A 19,750-nucleotide genomic window follows, 5' to 3' on the forward strand; every position below is an offset into this window, starting at 1 on the left:
TAAAATATTATTCATTCCAGCTTTCAGCTATTGTTCTCCAAATCTTACCGATGCTTCATTCAAGTTTTATCTAATTAGCTCGTGATCTCTTCGTTTCAGTGGTATCAAAATCCCCTCAAGTATCCGCACTTGTTCTCTAATTCTTACAGGTGATTCATCCCTTTACTTCGTTCATTTTCAATTCTTACGGTGTTTCGTTCAAGAGTTCTCTTCCATGGTTATCATATTAATTTATTCGTTGTTTCAACCCGACCGGTGATTCGTTGAAGACCTTCCCAAGTTGACGCTATATCTATCTTAATCCTTTCTACGAGAATAAGTATTATGCCAAATCCCTGGCTTGTCATCAATTTAATTGGTGAAGGATAAGCATAATGTAATTCTTATTCTTGTTTCATCCATATGTTAATCTTTTCTTCTGGAGTTTGTTCACGATGATTAAATTCTTGCTTCCAAGTGCTCGTCTTTCTTTCCTGGAGTTCCAAGCTCTGATTATCATGGAGATCCATCTAAATCTTTACAAGGTTTCACCTTGTATTTCCAACTTCTCCTTATTTTCGTTATCCTTTTGTTTACCGGAGTTCTTCATGAAGGTTCTACATGATGGGTCATCAAGGATTTAATTCCTTCTCGAAGTGTTCATCGAGATTCTTTTCAGAGGAACTCAAGTATTCTTCATCTTGTATTCGGAGTGCAATTCTTTCTACCTTATCATTGGAGGTGTTATTATGTCATTCTTGATAATTTGAGTTCATGTTTCAGGATTCACATGTTATTAAGAATGAGGTATTTTAAGTCCACCAACCAACTAGTTGGAGCTATCTTGTGTCATGTTTCATCTAAAGCCTTCCCTGAGGATTGTTGCTATCATGGTGTATATAGTTGACCCAAGTTCTTCTTTATCCTTCCGGTGAAATAGTTTCTCGCCTCCTTATTCTTATCAATTCAAATCCTTTGTTTTTCGTTAGTGGCAGGTTGTCACCTCATAATTTGAGATGTAATCCATAAGACCATATCAAGATTATTCTTTTTGTTGTTGGTTTTCCAACAACTCCGTTCTAGCATTTGTTGTAAGCGTGCTCCCTCGAGATCTTGTTTCTCGTCATTCATTCCATTCCATTCTTACTTCTGTTCCGGAGGCCTTGTGATGTTTCTCTCTTCAACCCATCTTTTCGTTTTGTCAGTATCGTGTTCTTTTCTGGGTTTATCCATTTAAACGGAGTTTTGTGTCCACTGCTCAAGCTCTTTCATTTTATCAAGTCTTTCATCTCTTTTCAACCGAAGTGCTACCCGAATCGGTTCTTCCATATTCCTCTTGCTTAACGGAGTGCTTTTCAACTTTGTTCTTCTCCGTTGCTTTCTTTCTTTCTTTTCCTCAACCTTTTCAGGGTTATTTGGTCTCACTCGTTTGTCAAAGAAGCAACTTAGTTTTACCTCTTCTCTTTCTCTTCCGTTTTTCCCTCCGGTGCCATTCTAAATCTCGGGACGAGATCCTCTTGTAGTGGTGGAGTGTTGTGGCGCCCCGGATCCGATGCTCCTGTAGACTTCCATATTTTCGTGTCCTCTATGTGTTTTCATTTGTGCTTGCACTATTTATTTTGCTTCTTGCATCATGTTCATCATTGGTTATATTGCATTGCCATGTCTACCTCTTGTCATATTGCATTTGGTCATTCATGTTGTTGCCATGAGCATCATGTGCATTGCAACTCCTTCTCTTCATCTTCTTCTCCACCCATGAACTATTTCATGATCCTCTACTTCTCCTTTCTTCTTATTCCATCTATTTCTCTTGTGACATTTTTCCTGTTCGGGAAATGTTCGACCTTTCCCTATAGTTCCTAAATAATGCCAAGACCACCTACTCCAAGTTTCAGGTCTTTTGGAAGTGTGTTGGTTGGGTTCAAAAATGGCTCAAGTTTGAATTTAATTCAAACTTGAATTATTTTTCTACCTCTAAAAATTTCCAAAGGAATTTTATCCAATAGAGAATAATTCCTGGAGCATGAGGATACTCATATATCTGCCAAATTCATCTCCCACCTCCCTGGCCTTTTCCTTTTCTTCAGCTGCGAATTTCAAATTTACAGAATTAAGAAGAAAAGGGAAAGCCCTCCCAGTGCAGCCACTTGGGCCTTTTTCCATCACCCGCAGCCCAACCAAGCCTAGCGGCAGCTCCAGCGCAGCCCACCTGGCCCAACTCTATTCACGGCCACCTGCCCCGTTGCGTCGCCGTCTCTGTTCCAGAGACAGAGCGCTCGCGCTCGTGCCGTGAGCTTCACGGACGCCGAGGTCGCGCCGTCTTCTCCCCCTTCTATAAGACCCCAACCACGCCCTAGGGTTTCCCCTTCCTCTCCTCCCTCTTGTCCGCGCCGCCGCCACAGGTAAGGGGACACACACACGTTGCGTCGTCGTCTCTGTTCCAGAGACAGTGCGCTCACGCTCGCGCCGTGAGCTTCACGAACGCCGAGGTCGCGCCGTCTTCTCCCCCTTCTATAAGACCCCAACCACGCCCTAGGGTTTCCCCTTCTTCTCCTCCCTCTCCTCCGTGCCGCCGCCACAGGTAAGGGGACACATACGCGTCGCTTCCACCGCCATCCATGCCATGGCCGGTTGTGACACCCATAATTTTTGGCCTTGTTTTATTAATTAAGTTTTTGCCAGGAATTAAAAACTTTTATTTTCTGGGCTCCCTTTTTATTTTTGAACCATTATCTCCCTTGTTATTATGGAGTTTTTCCTCAAAGTGAAAACCTTTCAAATATGTTATTGGACTTGTTTAACCTCTCAAGAAAAACCTTTCTTTTATCAGTATAACTAATTACATAATTAATTTGCTTGATCTTTATTTTCTTGAAAAATGGTTTTTCAAGGTTATATGGCCATATTTGAACTACAACCATTTGATAAATTCACTTAAAATTGCAACCAAAATTTGGAGATGTCATGTGATGTTTTTAAATCACTTTTGTACAAAAATATCTTTTATTCATATTATATTTTGAGCTCTACACTCAATTTTTCTTCTCTGGTCGAGAGTGCAGTTTGCACTACAACCCATTTAAATATTTCTTTCTAGCCTCCACCAAAATTATGGGATGTTGGTAGTAGCATATGATTCAACTTTATGCAAAAATCCAGTGATGTTATTTGAAAAATTTGAGTGAATCAACCTCATTTTCATTCTAGTCCAGCCTTGTGATTTCTACTACAACCCTATTTATTTTTGCTCCAGTGACCTTGTGCCTTCTCCTACTTGTAGACAGCCCTACCAAACCCCTAAGTCCAGGAGCATGCACCCATTTGAATATTTTTGGTTCATGAAATAATGCAATCTATCTACTGTCCAGAATTGAAGTTTTGTAAAACTTGCACTAACAAGTTTGTGCTTTTCACAAACTAACCTCACCACCCTCTTGTACATCTAAAGAGACCCCAATCTGGAAGTTTTGGCCACCCAAGAGATGCCTAGGTGCATGTGGCATTCTATCGAGCACCCTGTAGGCATGACCAGTTTTGACATGAGTTTTGGCATTGCACTGTGAGCTTGCACCTTTGATCAAACTAACCTGTCCACTAGACTCCTAGTTACTCCTAACCTGGGTCTGTTTAGTGCCAGCCTCACCCAAGCCCCGTAGCAGGCCCTGGCATTACGACGAGCACGTCCAGTGCACGCCTAGAGCGCGAGCAGAGCGTGCGTTTGGCACGCGTTTTGCACGTGTCGCGCCCGCCGACGCGTCACGCCCCTGGCCTTGCCACCACTACAGAGCCGCGCCACGCACGTCCCTCCTCACCGCTTCACGCCAAGCCGCCCCTCGCCACGCCCCGGCAGGCCAAGAGCTAGCCGCCGCAGCCGCCCGACAGCCTCTGCTCATGTCGGCGCCGCCGAGCCTCCCCCGCTTGCCACCTGCCTCCTGGAGCAGTGCGTGCTCATCCGCAAGTGTGTCCCCTAGCGCTCGTCGCCGCCACGACGCCCTGTCACTACAGGAAGGCGGTCCGCCGTCGTTCTTATCCGGCCGCCGCAAACCGACCTCGTCACGCTATATAAGGAGGCCCCCGAACTCATTCAAGCACGTAGACAACCTCAGGCCACCCCCATGGCACCCCCACAGCCAGCAATCGTCGGGGGAAAGCCGTCTTCCCCAACTCCGGCCGGTTCGGCCGCCGCCACGTCCCAGCTCCATTCACCGCAACCAGGGCCTCCCCCTCTCCGTTCTCTTCACCGGGAACCTTCTCATCCTCCCGTGAACTCGTTCCCCTGCTCGATTTTGATCGGGAACCACCGCAGCCCCAAACTCACTTCGCCCCCGAAGCCATCTCCGCCGCGAAGCTCGCCGCTGGCAACTCCGTCCACGTCGGCGACCATGGCGGGTACCCCCGAGTTCGTCTCGACCTCCTGAGCACGCCCATGCGCTCATATCACCGAGGGACGCCGCCATTCGCCGGCGAGCCTCGCCGGAGCTCCGCCTCTGTTCGGTCAGGGGGAGACGACGCGCGCGTGGACCAGTCAAACCTGACCAGTGGGCCAGGCGGGCCCACTGTCGGTGACCTACGCGCAGTCCACGCTGGATAAGTGGAGGCGTATTTCCAGAGTACGCCTTCGACGTGTACGTGTATTCGAAACGTTTTTCTTTTTCTGTTTTAATTTTAAATAACAGATTTTGACCAAAACTTTGACTGAGCTTAACTTTTTAAATATAACTCCAAATGAATTGATTCTTTTTCCTACATCTCTCAAATTCTGTCTAGTTTATTTTAAGATTTATTTGAAAATTTTCCAAACAACTTTTTTGTACTGTTTTTGAAATATGTATTATTTGCATATTTTTGAAAATAGGATTTTGGAAGAGAAGAAAGCTTTCAAAGGTTTTGGAGTGCACCCTGCCTTTCCACACCATTAAAGGAAAGCATTCTGAACCCCGGCATAATATTTTTGGTGTGTTAGTTGACACGTTTATAACACCACCTTATATCGGAGAACTTGTTATTTCATGTGATATGATCATTTGCATGAATGCATATTAGTGATTTCCTTGCTGTTGGAAATGAATATACTTGTGATGGTAATCATCCTCATGTGCCTTGCATGCATGCCGGAAAGGAATCCGGGAAAGCCTCTGCCTTGGGTAGGAGTGAGCTTGTCGCCGGTCCCCGTCGGGACGGTTATGTCCGGTATGGCATGGTAAGGTATATTGAGTGGTGATTTTGTTGGTTGAGATATATTAGATATACATGTCATGCAGGGAATTCATAAACCTCCTGAGTCGACCGTAGATCGAGTCTTGTTCCAGTAACCCCCATACTTGTTTTGTACTACCACTTGTCCCTGCCGCAGGTAGGGTACGGTTCAGTAAGTCGTCAACCCCTTTCAAGCACACACCGTACAGAGAGGCCATGGTGGAAGATACCGGTTGTAGCCGGTAGGCAGGCCACCTGGTCCGGGGGCATGGGTGTTTCCGGTTGGGACCGAGAGGGGAGGCCACCCCTTAGAGCGCGCGATATAAATTTGATCCCATGCTACGCGAGGTTGTAGCCTCCCCACTTAGAGTTTGCTTGACAGGTGTCGTGGGTGATTCCAGACACCGGTGAGTTAAGCTGGTGTGGGCAAGTTAGGCGTGTTTTCTACTAAAAGGCCGTAGACGGAATACACCCTCTGCAGAGATTAAACCTATTCGAATAGCCGTGTCCATGGTTAAGGATTACAGTCTGGGATGGGTCAAGTGTTGGTCTTAGTGTCGGTCTTCGGAGGAGATATTGTTAAACCAAACTTGGATACCGACTAGTTACTTGTGAGGACCATGATTATTATTTTGTGATGGACTAACCCGTTGCATTATCTGTATTATCGAGTATCCCTGGGACGGTTCTACCTCCCGGATATTCATTGTGATTATTTATTTTATAAGCCCTTTATGTGGTGTCGCTGAGACGCCCGACTGTGGCATTTCTCTTATAAGCCCTTTATGTGGTGTCGCCCAGATGCCCGACTGTGGCATTTCTTTTAAAGCCCTTTATGTGGTGTCGCTCAGACGCCCGACTGTGGCATTTCTTTTATAAGCCCTTTATGTGGTGTCGCTCAGACGCCCGACTATGGCATTTCTTTTAAAGCCCTTTATGTGGTGTCACTCAGACGCCCGACTGTGGCATTTCTTTTAAAGCCCTTTATGTGGTGTCGCTCAGACACCCGACTATGGCATTTCTTTTAAAGCTCTTTATGTGGTGTCGCTCAGACGCCTGACTGCGGTATTTTATTCCCACTCTATTACTGCTTATTCATGTTGCATGAAAATAACCTGCTTGCATGCATAAAAGATGTTTTATTTATGACTGACGATGTGATCATGGAATTTTTCAGTGCATGATTATCAATTATATTATAACTATGTTCTTAATGTTTGCGAGTACATTCAAAGTACTCACTGGCTTGTCCCTGGCTATTGTCTTGGCCAGATTGCTTGCTTGGAGATGAGCGTGGCGATGATAGCCCCGGAAACTAAGCAACGGTGATAGCAGCCTCGCGAAGATAGGATTTGACCTGGTCAGCTGTTCCTGTGGGAAATGGAGTCCCATGGACACTGACGACTCACAAACCGCTTCCGCCATCGACCCCTAGAAACCCAATTGTTGTACTCACAGGCCAGAATGGTCTTGTACTACATATTTTGTATTTTTGCTTGGAATTTCTGTATCAAGTTGGAGCCTCATCAGCTAACTGTAATCCTGGGGCTGATGAGCACGACGGTCTTTTTCTAGAAATTTATACCCGGAAAAACCGGTCGTGACACCGGTTCGGTCACGACCTCACCGTCGGCTTAACCCTCCTCCGCGGCCTCCCCTCCTTCGTCCAAGCGATCGTGAACGCCGCCCTGGTTCCGTCCTAATGCCGATCCGCAGCCGAGAACTCCTTCCACGACGTCCCCTTCTTCCTCTTCATCTCGGACAGAAGATCACACCAAGTTCGTCGACCTGCTGCCGACGCCTCCCCCCATCGCCGGCCACGTTTTCTCATCCTAGGGTAAGGAGGTATACCCGGCTTCCTCCCTTATCCTTCTCGATGATGGATGATCCCCGTAGGAGATGCTAGGGTCGCGCCTCCGCCATATCTCGATGCCCCGACGATCTCTGAATTTTTGGGTGTAGTTGAAGTATTCTGTCTTGCGCGCTCTTGTTCCTGCACACGCAATCCATGCTATGCTCGCTTCCTTGCCAGTTTCCTCGCATGCACGCGCATCCGCATGCCTCGCCCGCAATCCTACATTCCTGCTCGCCATCGCCTCAGTTCGGTAGCGCCGAGACGGCCCGAGTCAAGCACTAGCTCGTCCTAGGGCTCCCGCAACCGCAGCTTTGCACACGCATGCTCGAACTCGAGCACAACCCCCTCTCTGCCCCGCGTCGCGTTGTCCCCGTACCTACGCTCGCGCTCCAACGGAAGAACCCGCCGTGTTTCCCTTCCCTGCCATTGCGCGCGACCGCATGCCCGAGCTGAGTCGAGCTCAAACTTGAGCGCCCCGCCGCTCCTAGCCTTCCCGCGCCCTTGGATCAGCACTGCTACTCCTTCCCGCATGCCCGCCGCCGCATACGGAGTCCTGCCATGCCGCCGTTGCTCGCCGGCGACGATGCCATCTCCTCTGTTTCCATAAAAGAAGCCAAGCCAGTGCACCTAACTGTTTAAGAGCAGCTTGGCCGCACCCTTATCTAACCCACCTGATGCTAGCGCAGTGGTTGGAACCTCTCCCAGTTACCTTACAGACCCAGGTTCGAATCCCCATCGGGCCAGTTGTGAACTACACAATTTTTTACCGTTTTGGCCTCTATGACAGTGGGACCCCACTCGTCATTCTCTCTGTCCACACACACCACTCTCCACACCCACACTCCTGCCATCTCAGCACCACGGGCCCTCTCGTCACTGAGAGTGGTTGGACCAGCCCGTGTTCCATGTTGTTTTAATTTCTTTTGCATATTTACAAGGAATGCCATCATCTTGCATTGCTCATATTTAAATAACCGTGCATCAGATTAAAATGTTTTATATATGTAAATGCTTAGAATTTCATCTAGTTTCACATTATGCCTTTTTCATGCATGTTTAGAATGTTTAAACTGCTATTTGCATTAATTTGCTCCTATGTCATGTTAAAACGTTTTAATTCATAACTAAATAACCGTAACTCAGAATTTAATAAACTTTATATGTAAATGGGGTAGAAAATGCCTAGTTTAACATGGTGGCATTACTTTGCATGTTTAAAAACGATAAAATATGGTTTAGGGCAGAACAGTACCAAACCTAATATATGCATACAAGGATTTTCTGGAATTGTTGTTCGTTGTTTCCGGCCCCATTTAAATTGTTTAGATAGTATAGTTTTATTATGCTTCACCCTCTTGCCATGTTAATCAACATTTAATATTGTTGGGTACATAAACGAGAGAGAAACTAAATAAGTCATGTGGTGTTTTCTTCAATATGCAACTCCGTTGCATATTGAGCTCCACTTAAGTTGTAGTGTTGTTTGTTGCACTTTGCCATGCCATGCCATGTATCATTAAACCGGACATGCATCATACTTGGTTGTGCATCATGCCATGTCCATGTGTTGTTTGTTTACTATGTTGTGTGCTTCTTTCCGGTGTTGCTTCTTCGGGTTGGTTCCGATAACGTCGCGTTTGTGAGGACCCGTTCGACTATGCCCGTTTGTCTTTTTCATGGACTCGTTCTTCTTCCTTGCGGGATTTCAGGCAAGATGACCATACCCTTGAAATCACTTCAATCTTTGCTTGCTAGTTGCTCGCTCTTTTGCTATGGTTATGGTGCGATACCTACCACTTGCTTATCATGCCTCCCATATTGTTAAGCCAAGCCTCTAACCCACCTTGTCCTAGCAAACCGTTGTTTGGCTATGTTAACGCTTTGCTCAGCCCCTCTTATAGCGTTGTTAGTTGCATGTGAAGATTGGAGCTTGTTCCATGTTTGGGAACATGGATATTTTGTTGGGATATCACAATATCTCTTATTTAATTAATGCATCTATATACTTGGGAAAGGGTGCAAGGCTCGGCCTTATGCTTGGTGTTTTGTTCCACTCTTGCCATCCTAGTTTCCGTCATATCAGTGTTATGATCCCGGATTTTGCGTTCCTTACGCGGTTGGGTTATAATGGGAACCCCTTGATAGTTTGCTTTGAATAAAACTCCTCCAGCAAGGCCCAACCTTGGTTTTACCATTCGCCACCTAGCCTTTTTCCCTTCGGAGTCGCGCATCCCGAGGGTCATCTTTATCTTAACCCCCCCCCCCCCGGGCCAGTGCTTGTCTAAGTGTTGGTCCAAACTAGAGCCACTTGCGGCGCCACCTCGGGGAAACTTGAGGGCTGGTTTTAGCTGTACGTAGTGTTCATCCGGTGTTGCCCTGAGAACGAGATATGTGCAGCTCCTATCAGGATGTCGGCGCATCGGGCGGTCTTGCTGGACTTGTTTTACCATTGTCGAGGATGTCTTGTAACCTGGATGCCGAGTCTGATCGGAATGTCTTGGGAGAAGGAATATCCATCGTTGACCGTGAGAGCTTGTGATGGGCTAAGTTGGGACACCCCTGCAGGGATTTAATCTTTCGAAAGTTGTGCCCGCGGTTATGGGCAGAAGGGAATTTGTTAATGTCTGGATGTAGAAAACCTGAAGTTGACCTTATTTAAAATACATCAACTGCGTGTGTAACCGTGATGGTCTCTTCTCGGCGGGGTCCGGGAAGTGAACACGGTGTTGGAGTTATGTTTGGCGTAGGTTGTTCTAGTATCACTTCTTGATCATAGTTTCTCGACCGTGCTTTGCCTTTTCTTCTCGCTCTCATTTGCGTATGTTAGCGACCATATATGCTAGTCGCTTGCTACAGCTCCACCTCATACCTGTTACCTTACCTATGAGCTTAAATAGTCTTGATCGCGAGGGTGTGAGATTGCTGAGTCCCCGTGACTCACAGATACTTCCAAAACCAGCTTGCAGCTGCCGTTGAACCGTGCAGATGACGCAACCAAGCTCAAGGAGGAGCCCGATGAAGATCTTGTCCTTTATGTTGTTTCGTTTCCAGTTGGTCAGTAGTGGAGCCCAGTTGGGACGATCGTGGATCTGTGTAGCATTTGGGGTAGTCTTCTTTTATTTTGGTTCCGTAGTCGGACCTTGATTGTATCTGGATGTTGTAATGCTTTATTCATGTATTGTGTGAAGTGGCGATTGTAATCCAACTATGTATCTCTTTCCCTTATGTATTACATGGGTTGTGTGAAGATTACCTCACTTGCGACATTTCTTTCAATGCGGTTATGCCTCTAAGTCGTGCTCCGACACGTGGGAGATATAGCCGCATCGAGGGCATTACACAGTTCTTGTGAGCGCTAAAGTTTCTGTTGTTTATAGCAAGATTAAAAAGACTTTCCCCAAGTCTTCCCAACGGTTCTACTTGGAAAAAACACTAATTAAACACAAAAACACAACCAAGACAGAGGCTAGATAAATTATTTATTACTAAACAGGAGAAAAAAGCAAGGAATAAAAATAAAATTGGGTTGCCACCCAGCAAGCGCTATCGTTTAACGCTCCTAGCTAGCCATGAAAGCAAGGATAGATCTAGGTATTGCCATCTTTGGAAGGCAATCCATAAGTGCCTCTCATAATAGATTCATAAGGTAATTTAATTTTATTTATAGGGAAGTTTTCCATGCCTTTATTTAACGGAATTTGGAATCTAATATTCCCTACCTTCATATCAATAATTGCACCAATCATTCTTAGGAAAGGTCTACCAAGAATAATCGGACATGAAGGATTGCAATATATGTCAATAACAATAAAATCCACGGGCACATAATTCCTATTTGCAACAATAAGAACATCATTAATTCTTCCCATGGGTTTCTTAATAGTGGAATCCACAAGGTGCAAGATTAAAGAGCAATCATCAAAATCACGGAAACCTAGCAAATCACACAAAGTCTTTGGAATCGTGGAAACACTAGTACCCAAATCACACAAAGCATAGCATTCATGATCTTTAATCTTAATTTTAATAGTAGGTTCCCACTCATGATAAAGTTTTCTAGGGATAGAAACTTCCAACTCAAGTTTTTCTTCATAAGATTGCATCAAAGCATCAACGATATGTTTGGTAAAGGCTTTATTTTGACTATAAGCATGATGAGAATTTAGCACGGATTGCAACAAGGAAATACAATCTATCAAAGAGCAACTATCGTAATTAAATTCCTTGAAATCCAAAATAGTGGGTTCATTAATATTTAAAGTTTTGACTTCTTCAATCCCACTTTTAATAATTTTAGCATTAAGATCTAAAAACTCCGAATTTTTGGAATGCCTTCTCGATAAAGGTGGATCATATTCAGTCCCATCATTATCAAGATTCATATTGCAAAACAAAGATTTAATAGGGGACACATCAATAACTTTTAGATCTTCATCTTTATTATCATGGAAACTAGAAGAACACACTTTTATAAAGCAATCTTTCTTAGCATGCATTCTAGCGGTTCTTTCTTTGCACTCATCAATGGAAATTCTCATAGATTTGAGAGACTCATTGATATCATGCTTAGGTGGAATAGATCTAAGTTTCAAAGAATCAACATCAAGAGAAATTCTATCAACGTTCCTAGCCAACTCATCAATCTTAAGCAATTTTCCTTCAATCAAAGCATTGAAATTCTTTTGCGAGGTAATAAATTCTTTAATATTAGATTCAAAATCAGAGGGTATCTTATTAAAATTTCCATAAGAATTGTTGTAGGAATTACCATAATTATTTGAGGAATTACTAGGATACGACCTAGGATTAAAGTTTCCTCTATACGCGTTGTTACCAAAATTATTCCTACCAACAAAATGCACATCCGAAGATTCATTGTTATTATCAATCAAAGTAGACAAAGGCATGTCATTAGGATCAGAAGAAACACTTATATTAGCAAATAATTTCATAAGTTCATCCATCTTACCACTCAAAACATTAATTTCTTCTATAGCATGCACTTTCTTATTAGTAGATCTTTCAGGGTGCCATTGAGAATAATTAACCATAATATTATCTAGGACTTTAGTAGCTTCACCTCAAGTATTTCCATAAAAGTGCCTCCCGCGGCCGAATCTAAAAGATTTCTAGAAGCAAAATTCAATCCAGCATAAAAATTTTGTATAATCATCCACAAATTCAAACCATGTGTAGGGCAATTACGTATCATTAATTTCATCCTCTCCCAAGCTTGTGCAACATGTTCATGATCAAGTTGCTTAAAATTCATAATATAGTTTCTAAGAGAGATTATCATAGCGGGAGGAAAATACTTAGAGATAAAACCATCTTTGCATTTATTCCACGAATCAATACTATTTTTAGGCGAAGACGAAAACTAAGCTTTAGCACGATCTCTAAGGAAAAAAGGAAATAGCTTCAATTTAACAATATCATTGTCCATATCTTTCTTCTTTTGCATATCACACAGATCAACAAAGTTGTTTAGATGGGTAGCGGCATATTTACTAGGAAGGCCAGAAAAGGATCTTTCATGACAAGATTCAGCAAAGCAGCATTTATTTCACAAGATTCAGCATTGGTAAGAGGAGCAATCGGAGTGCTAATAAAATAATTATTGTTGGTATTGGTAAAGTCACACAATTTGGTATTATCTTGAGCCATCGTTACAAGCAAGCGATCCGACACACAAGCAAACAAGAAACGGGCAAAAAGGGGTGAATAGAGAAAGAGAGGGAGGATGGAGAGAGAGAGGGCGAATAAAACGACAAGGGTGAAGTGGGGGGAGAGGAAAACGAGAGGTAAATGGCAAATAATGTAATGCGGGAGATAAGGGTTTGTGATGGGTACTTGATATGTTGACTTTTGCGTAGACTCCCCGGCAAGGGTGCCAGAAATCCTTCTTGCTACCTCTTGAGCACTGCGTTGGTTTTGCCTTGAAGAGGAAAGGGTGATGCAGCAGAGCAGCGTAAGTATTTCCCTCAGTTTTTGAGAAACCAGGTATCAATCCAGTAGGAGGCCATGCACGAGTCCCTCGCACCTACACAAACAAATAAACTCCTCGCAACCAATGCGATAAAGGGGTTGTCAATCCCTTCACGGTCACCTACGAGAGTGAGATCTAATAGATATGATAAGATAATATTTTTTGGTATTTTTATGATAAAGAGAAATAAAGATGCAAGTAAAATAAATGGCAAAGGAAATAACTAAGTATTGGAAGATTAATATGATGGAAAATAGACCCGGGGGCCATAGTTTTCGCTAGAAGCTTCTCTCGAGATCATAAGTATTACGGTGGGTAAATAAATTACTGTTGAGCAATTGACATAATTGAGCATAGTTATGACAATATGTAGGTATGATCATGTATATAGGCATCACGTCCGAGACAAGTAGACCGACTTGTGACATCCTGGTTTTTGCCCTCTCTCATTTGCTTGATTTTCTTTTGGGTTCAATTTGAAACTTGGAGTTTTTGAATCTTTTCATATGGACTTAAACACTTGGGTACCCTTGGCTTTCACCCAAGTGCTTGATTTCCCTCCCTTATCATCATTCCCCTTCTGATCCACCCCAAAATAATCTTTGGAATATTTTTCTTAAATGAAAAATATTCATTTCTCTCTCAAAAACCCTAGCTAGATCACTATGCTTCAAAGCAACCCTAATGTTTATGGCTTAGAAAAATATGAGATAATTCACAAATATTCTTTGAACCCTAGAGCACCTTCCTGAGCAAAAATATTTCATCACTTTTTGGAATATTTTTGCTACAGAAAATATTTTCTGTTCTGGACAGAAATGGTGGTTTCCACAGCAACTACCATTTTACTTCCTCTATTGTGCCTGGTTTATCTTGTGCATCTTCACCTTAGTAACTCATGGCTAACCTCCAAAGCACAGCCTCCTACTCCGAGCTATTTGACCTCAGTAACCTCCCAAAGTTACTGACCAGAAACTTACCTGGCATGTAAAAACTTCTCTACTACACTTGGATCCAAACCAAAGCGTGGTAACCTCTCAATCTACCACGAAGAGCATGCCAGACATGAAGTTTAGGCTTAGCTCGGCCTGATGTCATAGTCCACGCGGTGACCGCGTTCGTCCAGGGGTGCTGGCATGCGTGTCGACGCGCTCTGAGTGCCGATGAACGCTCTATTCACGCGTGCTTGCTTCCCCCGCCTGCCGTAGTGCGCCGAACTTTGCCACCATCTTCGTCTTGACATCCATAACTCCTCCCTGGCGCTTGCCGACGCTGGATCTCGCCGCAGGGAGCACGTGCACTGTCCGGCCAACCCAACAGTGCGGTGCGCACTATGCTCGTCGCCTTCCCCTCGCTCCTGTGCTCATCCCCGCTCGCCCATAGTTCCCGCGTGAGTTGCGTCGCCTTCTCCCCATCTCACTGACGCCGCTCGTCGCCGGGTGCCATGGACAGGTTCCACTGGCGCCCGAACCCCGCTATCTGCTCGCCTATAAATGGAGCCACCCCCAGCCTCCTCGAGCACCCTCCACCACTCCCACACAACCCACAAGCGAGTAGGAAGCGGTAGCCTGGCCGGGCAGGCCACGAGCCGCCGTCCTCAAGCTCGAGCTCGCCGGCGATCCCCTCTGGTCGTCGTAGTGGCTCCAGCCCATCCCAGGCCAGGGCAACACTTCCAGGGCCTCCGCCTCTCTCCAGTGAAGCCATCCCGTCCACCTGGATCCCCTAGAGTTGCCTCTGCTCGCCGTCTTCTTCATCTCCAGCGACCACCGTGTTCTGCCTCCGCTTGCGAGGTTGATTCTGACGCCGTCCGACCACCCCTAGCCACGCTACGGGTACGGGCAGGTGCGCCACCGTCCCCTCTCTCCATCCCTCCCTCTCATTTTGGCCAAGGAGTCCTCGTCGCCGATGAGAGCTCCGGCGGAGCTGTGACTCCCTCTGTTTCCTTCTTCCCCTCCTTCCCACCTAACTAGTGGAGCCCGCTAGTCAGCCACTCTGTATGCGCGTGAAGCGGTATGAGTGGTGGTGCCCTGAGGCTTTACACCTTCGACATCACCCCCTAGTCTGTTTATTTAAATTCAAATTAATTAAATTCCAAAGAGCTTCAAACAGCCATAACTATTTAACCATATGTCAAAATGAATTTATTCTTTTTGCATATTGTTCTTTGCAAAGAAATCTAACAGCTGACCAAACATGAGATTTTTTGAGATGTTTAGAATTTTTGGTGATTTTTAGAAGAGTTCTTGATATTTTCTTCTTGTGTTTAAAATTATTTTCAGAGGGTGAGGCTTGTCTTGAGGATCACCAGAAGGCTTGTGAACCTCATCTGAACTAAGGCAAGCCACATAAACATTTTCATGATGCCATTTTCAATATTGATGATTTTCTTACTTGAATGATATGATTAATCCATGCATTTAAATAACTATTATGTTATTTATATTCTGTTAAGTGTGTGTTGGTATTATGCTTGATTTACAAAACCTTGAAACTAGTTTACTTGGTAAAGAAGCTAAGATATAATTGTGGTAATGATAAAATGATTTGTTATGCATATGGATAATGGATTAAAGTTATTTTCTTACATAAATAAAAAATGGTTAAATTTGCTAGAAAATATCCTGTTAAGTGCTTGTTTAGCCAATTTACCTAAATTACAGAATGTTTGAACCTAACTTGATTGGTAAAGAAATTAGGATTTTCTTGCGATTGTGATAGTAGAAGCTTTGCTATGCATGTGAGGAATTAATCGGAGTTATTTTCTTGCATGAGAAAATAATATTGCTTGCTGCAAAATAAATGGTTAAAGTAAGACCAGAAAAGTAATATAAGTTGTTGATGCTTATGTTTAGTGTAAATATGGTTGACATCAGTCATTTTCGTATTATATGATGCATGTGTAGTATTGCATTTCATGGCATGCTATGACACCGGTCATTCTCCTTTTAAGTTGAACCTGAATATAACTCAACCTAAATATATCGTTGACTAGGTCATGGTGCCGCTGAATCGAGATTTTCCCAGTGCAACCACATTTGCCTTTGTGGGAAGGCCTTGATTTGTTCCATCAACATGCCTCTGGTCGGTGCCTCCAACTAGGGAAGGTTATGGGCGTGCTTACCCTAGCCCGGTAAGCAGGCATAACCTTGTGTGCCCCTATTTGAGATTTTTGGTACCGGTCCCCGTGAGGGAAGTTTTGGCCACGACGGTGGACGGTGTCTCTTTCGTAGACACGGGGCCACCCGGGACTAACATGTTGGGGATTGTGTTGGAGTGGCTGGGAGAGTGTCATGGCAATGGAAGGGTTTCGTCGAAATGTTGTTGGTCCACCCGAATGGGAGTGCCAGGCCATGGGTTCCGAGGTGTGGGTACAGTGTGCTACCTTTGGAGAGTGTATAATCTATCGATAGCCGAGTCCACGGTTACGGACAACTCGTAGTAGGTCCCACCATGAGACAACGTTTAATAAACATGCACACTAAGTTACGATCTTTGCACTGATGTTGAGGGATGAAATGCCATCGAGATGTTCTAGACCATGATGGTGGTTTGGTGGTGATCGTCGTAAGAATCACGAGTTACTTTGGTGGTGATCACCATAAGGATCACGAGTTACTTTGGTGGTGATCGCCGGAAGGATCATGAGTTACTTTGGTGGTGATCGCTGTAAGGATCATGAGTTACTTTGGTGGTGATCGCCATAAGGATCACAAGTTACTCTGGTTAAAACCACAATGGTGGTTTGGTGGTGATCCGAGAATGATCACGATTGGTAAGGCTGTACCGAGGGATGTTTATCCCAGGAGCATGAGCACAGCATGTTGGAACATTATTGCATTATTAATTGGTTAAATATCATGATATTGTTTTTCATTATGATTATGCCTGTTGTGAGCTTGCAAGTACAATCAATGTACTGACCTGGCGTGTCATGCCAGATTTCAGGAAAGTCGCCTTGTAAAGGAGCGCTGCTTGAGCCTAGATCGTGTCAACATCGGTGTCCCTGCGAGATGGACCTTCCGTTACGATGTTGTTCCTCTACCGCGTAGTTTTTATGATCGAGGCCCCTTTATGTTCACTAAATAATGTACATATTGTTCAGCCACACCGTGCGTGCTGCTCGGCCTCGACATTTGTTGTAATATAAACTCCGAGCCGCTAGCATCAATAAAGCGGTTGTCTTTCTATACCAAGATGTTGTGTGTTGCCAGAAGACATGGTCTCTGGGATAGCAATGCAGGGTAAACCGGTCTCTCTGAGCCGGGGTGCCACAACGCTTAGTATTAGAGCCGCGCTGACTGTAGGCACGCTAGACTACGACGTGTTAAGTGGACGTTAGCTATGAGTTTAAGTTGAGTGTTAGTAGCAATTGTAGCTGGTTGTTGCATTGCATGCACTATATTTATATGTTTATGCTATCCTGCTAATGGTTCTGAGTGTAGATGGCTCCAGTTCCGTATCCGTGCCAGCTGTAGCTGATGCCGTACACGTCACCGCACCTTCTTCGCAACATGTGGTGTCAGCTGTACCCCCTCAAAGACGATCCAGTCTATCGTGTGTATCGGGAGCATCTAGCGGGTTCAGTATATGAGTATCATGCAGTGGTTACTCTGCGCACTAGTTCCGATTCCGGCTCTTACACTCGTACCTCTCGGAGCGGTTACGCCTCTACCGCTTCTCAGGCTGTCCAGTTTGCTGCATTCGAGGTCCTTGTTGAGCTTCGCTACAACGAGATCCGAATGCAAAACCATCCAGGTTTCTTTTACTACCCTTCTCTGCATGATAATGGTAGTGTCCGTTTCCAGATCATTGATCCGGAGTCTGATAGCGTTGCTAGCCACGTTGCTTGTTATGTCACTGCTAGCTATCTTATGATCTACGAGCTGGCTTGACAGCAGACTCATGCCCGTACTGCTTTAGCCGTTGCCTTGGTCACTACTAGATATGCCACTACTCCATCTTCTCTGGGATTTACTCCCTATATTCCCGCCAGTTCTAGTTCCCATGTTTCACCGGTTACTCCCCCGAGTAGCTCAGGCACTTCGATGGTGAGCCCTCTCCGTACTCCTGTCGAGTGGGTTTCACTTCTCTCTACTCCTGTAGCCCTGATGCTTCATCCTGCCCCTGCCCCGGAGGGAGAGCCCTTGAGGCAGCGTCGTTGTGTTACCTTTAACCCGGAGGTTACCATTAACCACGTCTGTTCAGGATCCGAGTCCGCTTCAGGGGAGGACATCGCAGCACCAGCAGAGTAGTAGTACCTCAGAGTATTTGCATTCGTCAGGATAATGTACGGATGTAGCCGTATGAGTCATGATGTTTCGTTGCATGTATGAGAGTAGTTGAACCTGTCATGTTGTTTATCTTTCATGTATGAGTCTATGTATAATTATGTTGGGACTTTATTCACCATATTTTGTTCGCTCTTTTCTTCTGGGATTTGTCGCTGGCTTTTCCTCAAATTTATTCTTGGATGTTTCTCATCTCGATTGTGTTGTCTTGGGAAAAATCCACAATAGGATGACACGGGGAGGCAACAGTAGCAACGTTCGTGAGGGAACTCCTGTTTGTCGTTTCGCACGGTAGGCAGGACATTCTCCCGAGCCATACGTTCTGCCATCGCCTCCACCGCCAAATCCACCCTCCACCGAGAAAATTCTATGTATGTTTGAGGAAAGAAGGAACAATGATCTTCTTGAAATATTAAGAAGTGTGCATACTGTGGTTTGGACAGAATGGAAATCAGAACGGTCATTACTCCAAGATGTCAGATTTTCAAAGGACCAAGCCACCCAGTTTCAGTCAGATTGTTGACCCATTGGATGCCGACGATTGGTTGCGTACCATTGAGAAAAAGCTTGAGATTGCTCGTACTGAAGAAAATGATAAAGTTCCATTTGCAACTCATTACCTTGAAGGCACTACTGCCATATGGTGGGAAAATGCAAAGGCCATGTGGCCTGCCGATGAAGAAATCACCTGGGTAAAACTTAAGGATCAGTTCCGGAAATATCATATCCCTACTGGAGTTGTGAAGATTAAGCAGCGTGAATTTCTCGCACTCGTCCAAGGAAACCAGACTATGGGGGATTATTTGCAAAATTTTAATCATCTAGCCCGTTACTCCCTTTATGACGTGGCCACCGAGGAAAGGAAGATTGATAGATTTCTTAGAGGCATAAATCTGCAACTCCGGTGTACTCTCAGTATGTTTGATTTCACAGATTTCCAAACTCTGGTGAAGAAGGCTTTCATTGCTGAACGAGAGCACAAGCTTGTAGCAGATAATAGACCTGCCAACAACAACGACAACAAGCGTAAGTTTGAGCCAATGAAGGATGGGCAACCAGTGCAAAAGGCTCGAACCTGGCAACAGACTCAGGTGGAATACAAGACCAATTGGCAACAGAATGTTAACAAGACCACCACTCAAGTCAAGAATGGCGTGCCCAACCCAATACGGGATGAGCGTCAATGCAATAATTCGTGCTTCAATTGTGGGCAGAATGGGCATTATGCCAAACAGTGCCCCAAGAACAACAGGGCGAATGCCCCATTCAGGCCACAAGTCAACTTTATAGAGTCATGCCTGACCCAGCAAAACATTACTGGGTACGTGCATCATCTCTCAGCCGACGAAGCACAAGAGAACCCCGAAGTCGTCATTGGTATGTTTTCTGTTAATGACATACTTGCCGTAATTTTATTTGACTCTGGGCTTCCCATTCTTT

General features: G+C 44.7%; 1 protein-coding gene across 1 annotated transcript in view; it reads left to right on the forward strand.

The window, feature by feature from the left end:
- Window positions 1-19,750, forward strand: part of LOC147974921 (uncharacterized) — a 44,229-nt gene that overhangs the window by 22,646 nt on the left and 1,833 nt on the right. Inside the window, exon 2 of the mRNA XM_087520203.1 lies at window positions 18,754-19,687. Within this exon, the coding sequence (XP_087376329.1) occupies window positions 18,754-19,687 (934 nt within the window). The remainder of the gene's footprint in view (window positions 1-18,753; window positions 19,688-19,750) is intronic.

This window comes from Triticum urartu, chromosome 4A (genome assembly GCF_056163025.1).
Source record: "Triticum urartu cultivar PI428250 chromosome 4A, HENAU_Tu73, whole genome shotgun sequence".
NCBI classification, from domain to species: domain Eukaryota; kingdom Viridiplantae; phylum Streptophyta; class Magnoliopsida; order Poales; family Poaceae; genus Triticum; species Triticum urartu.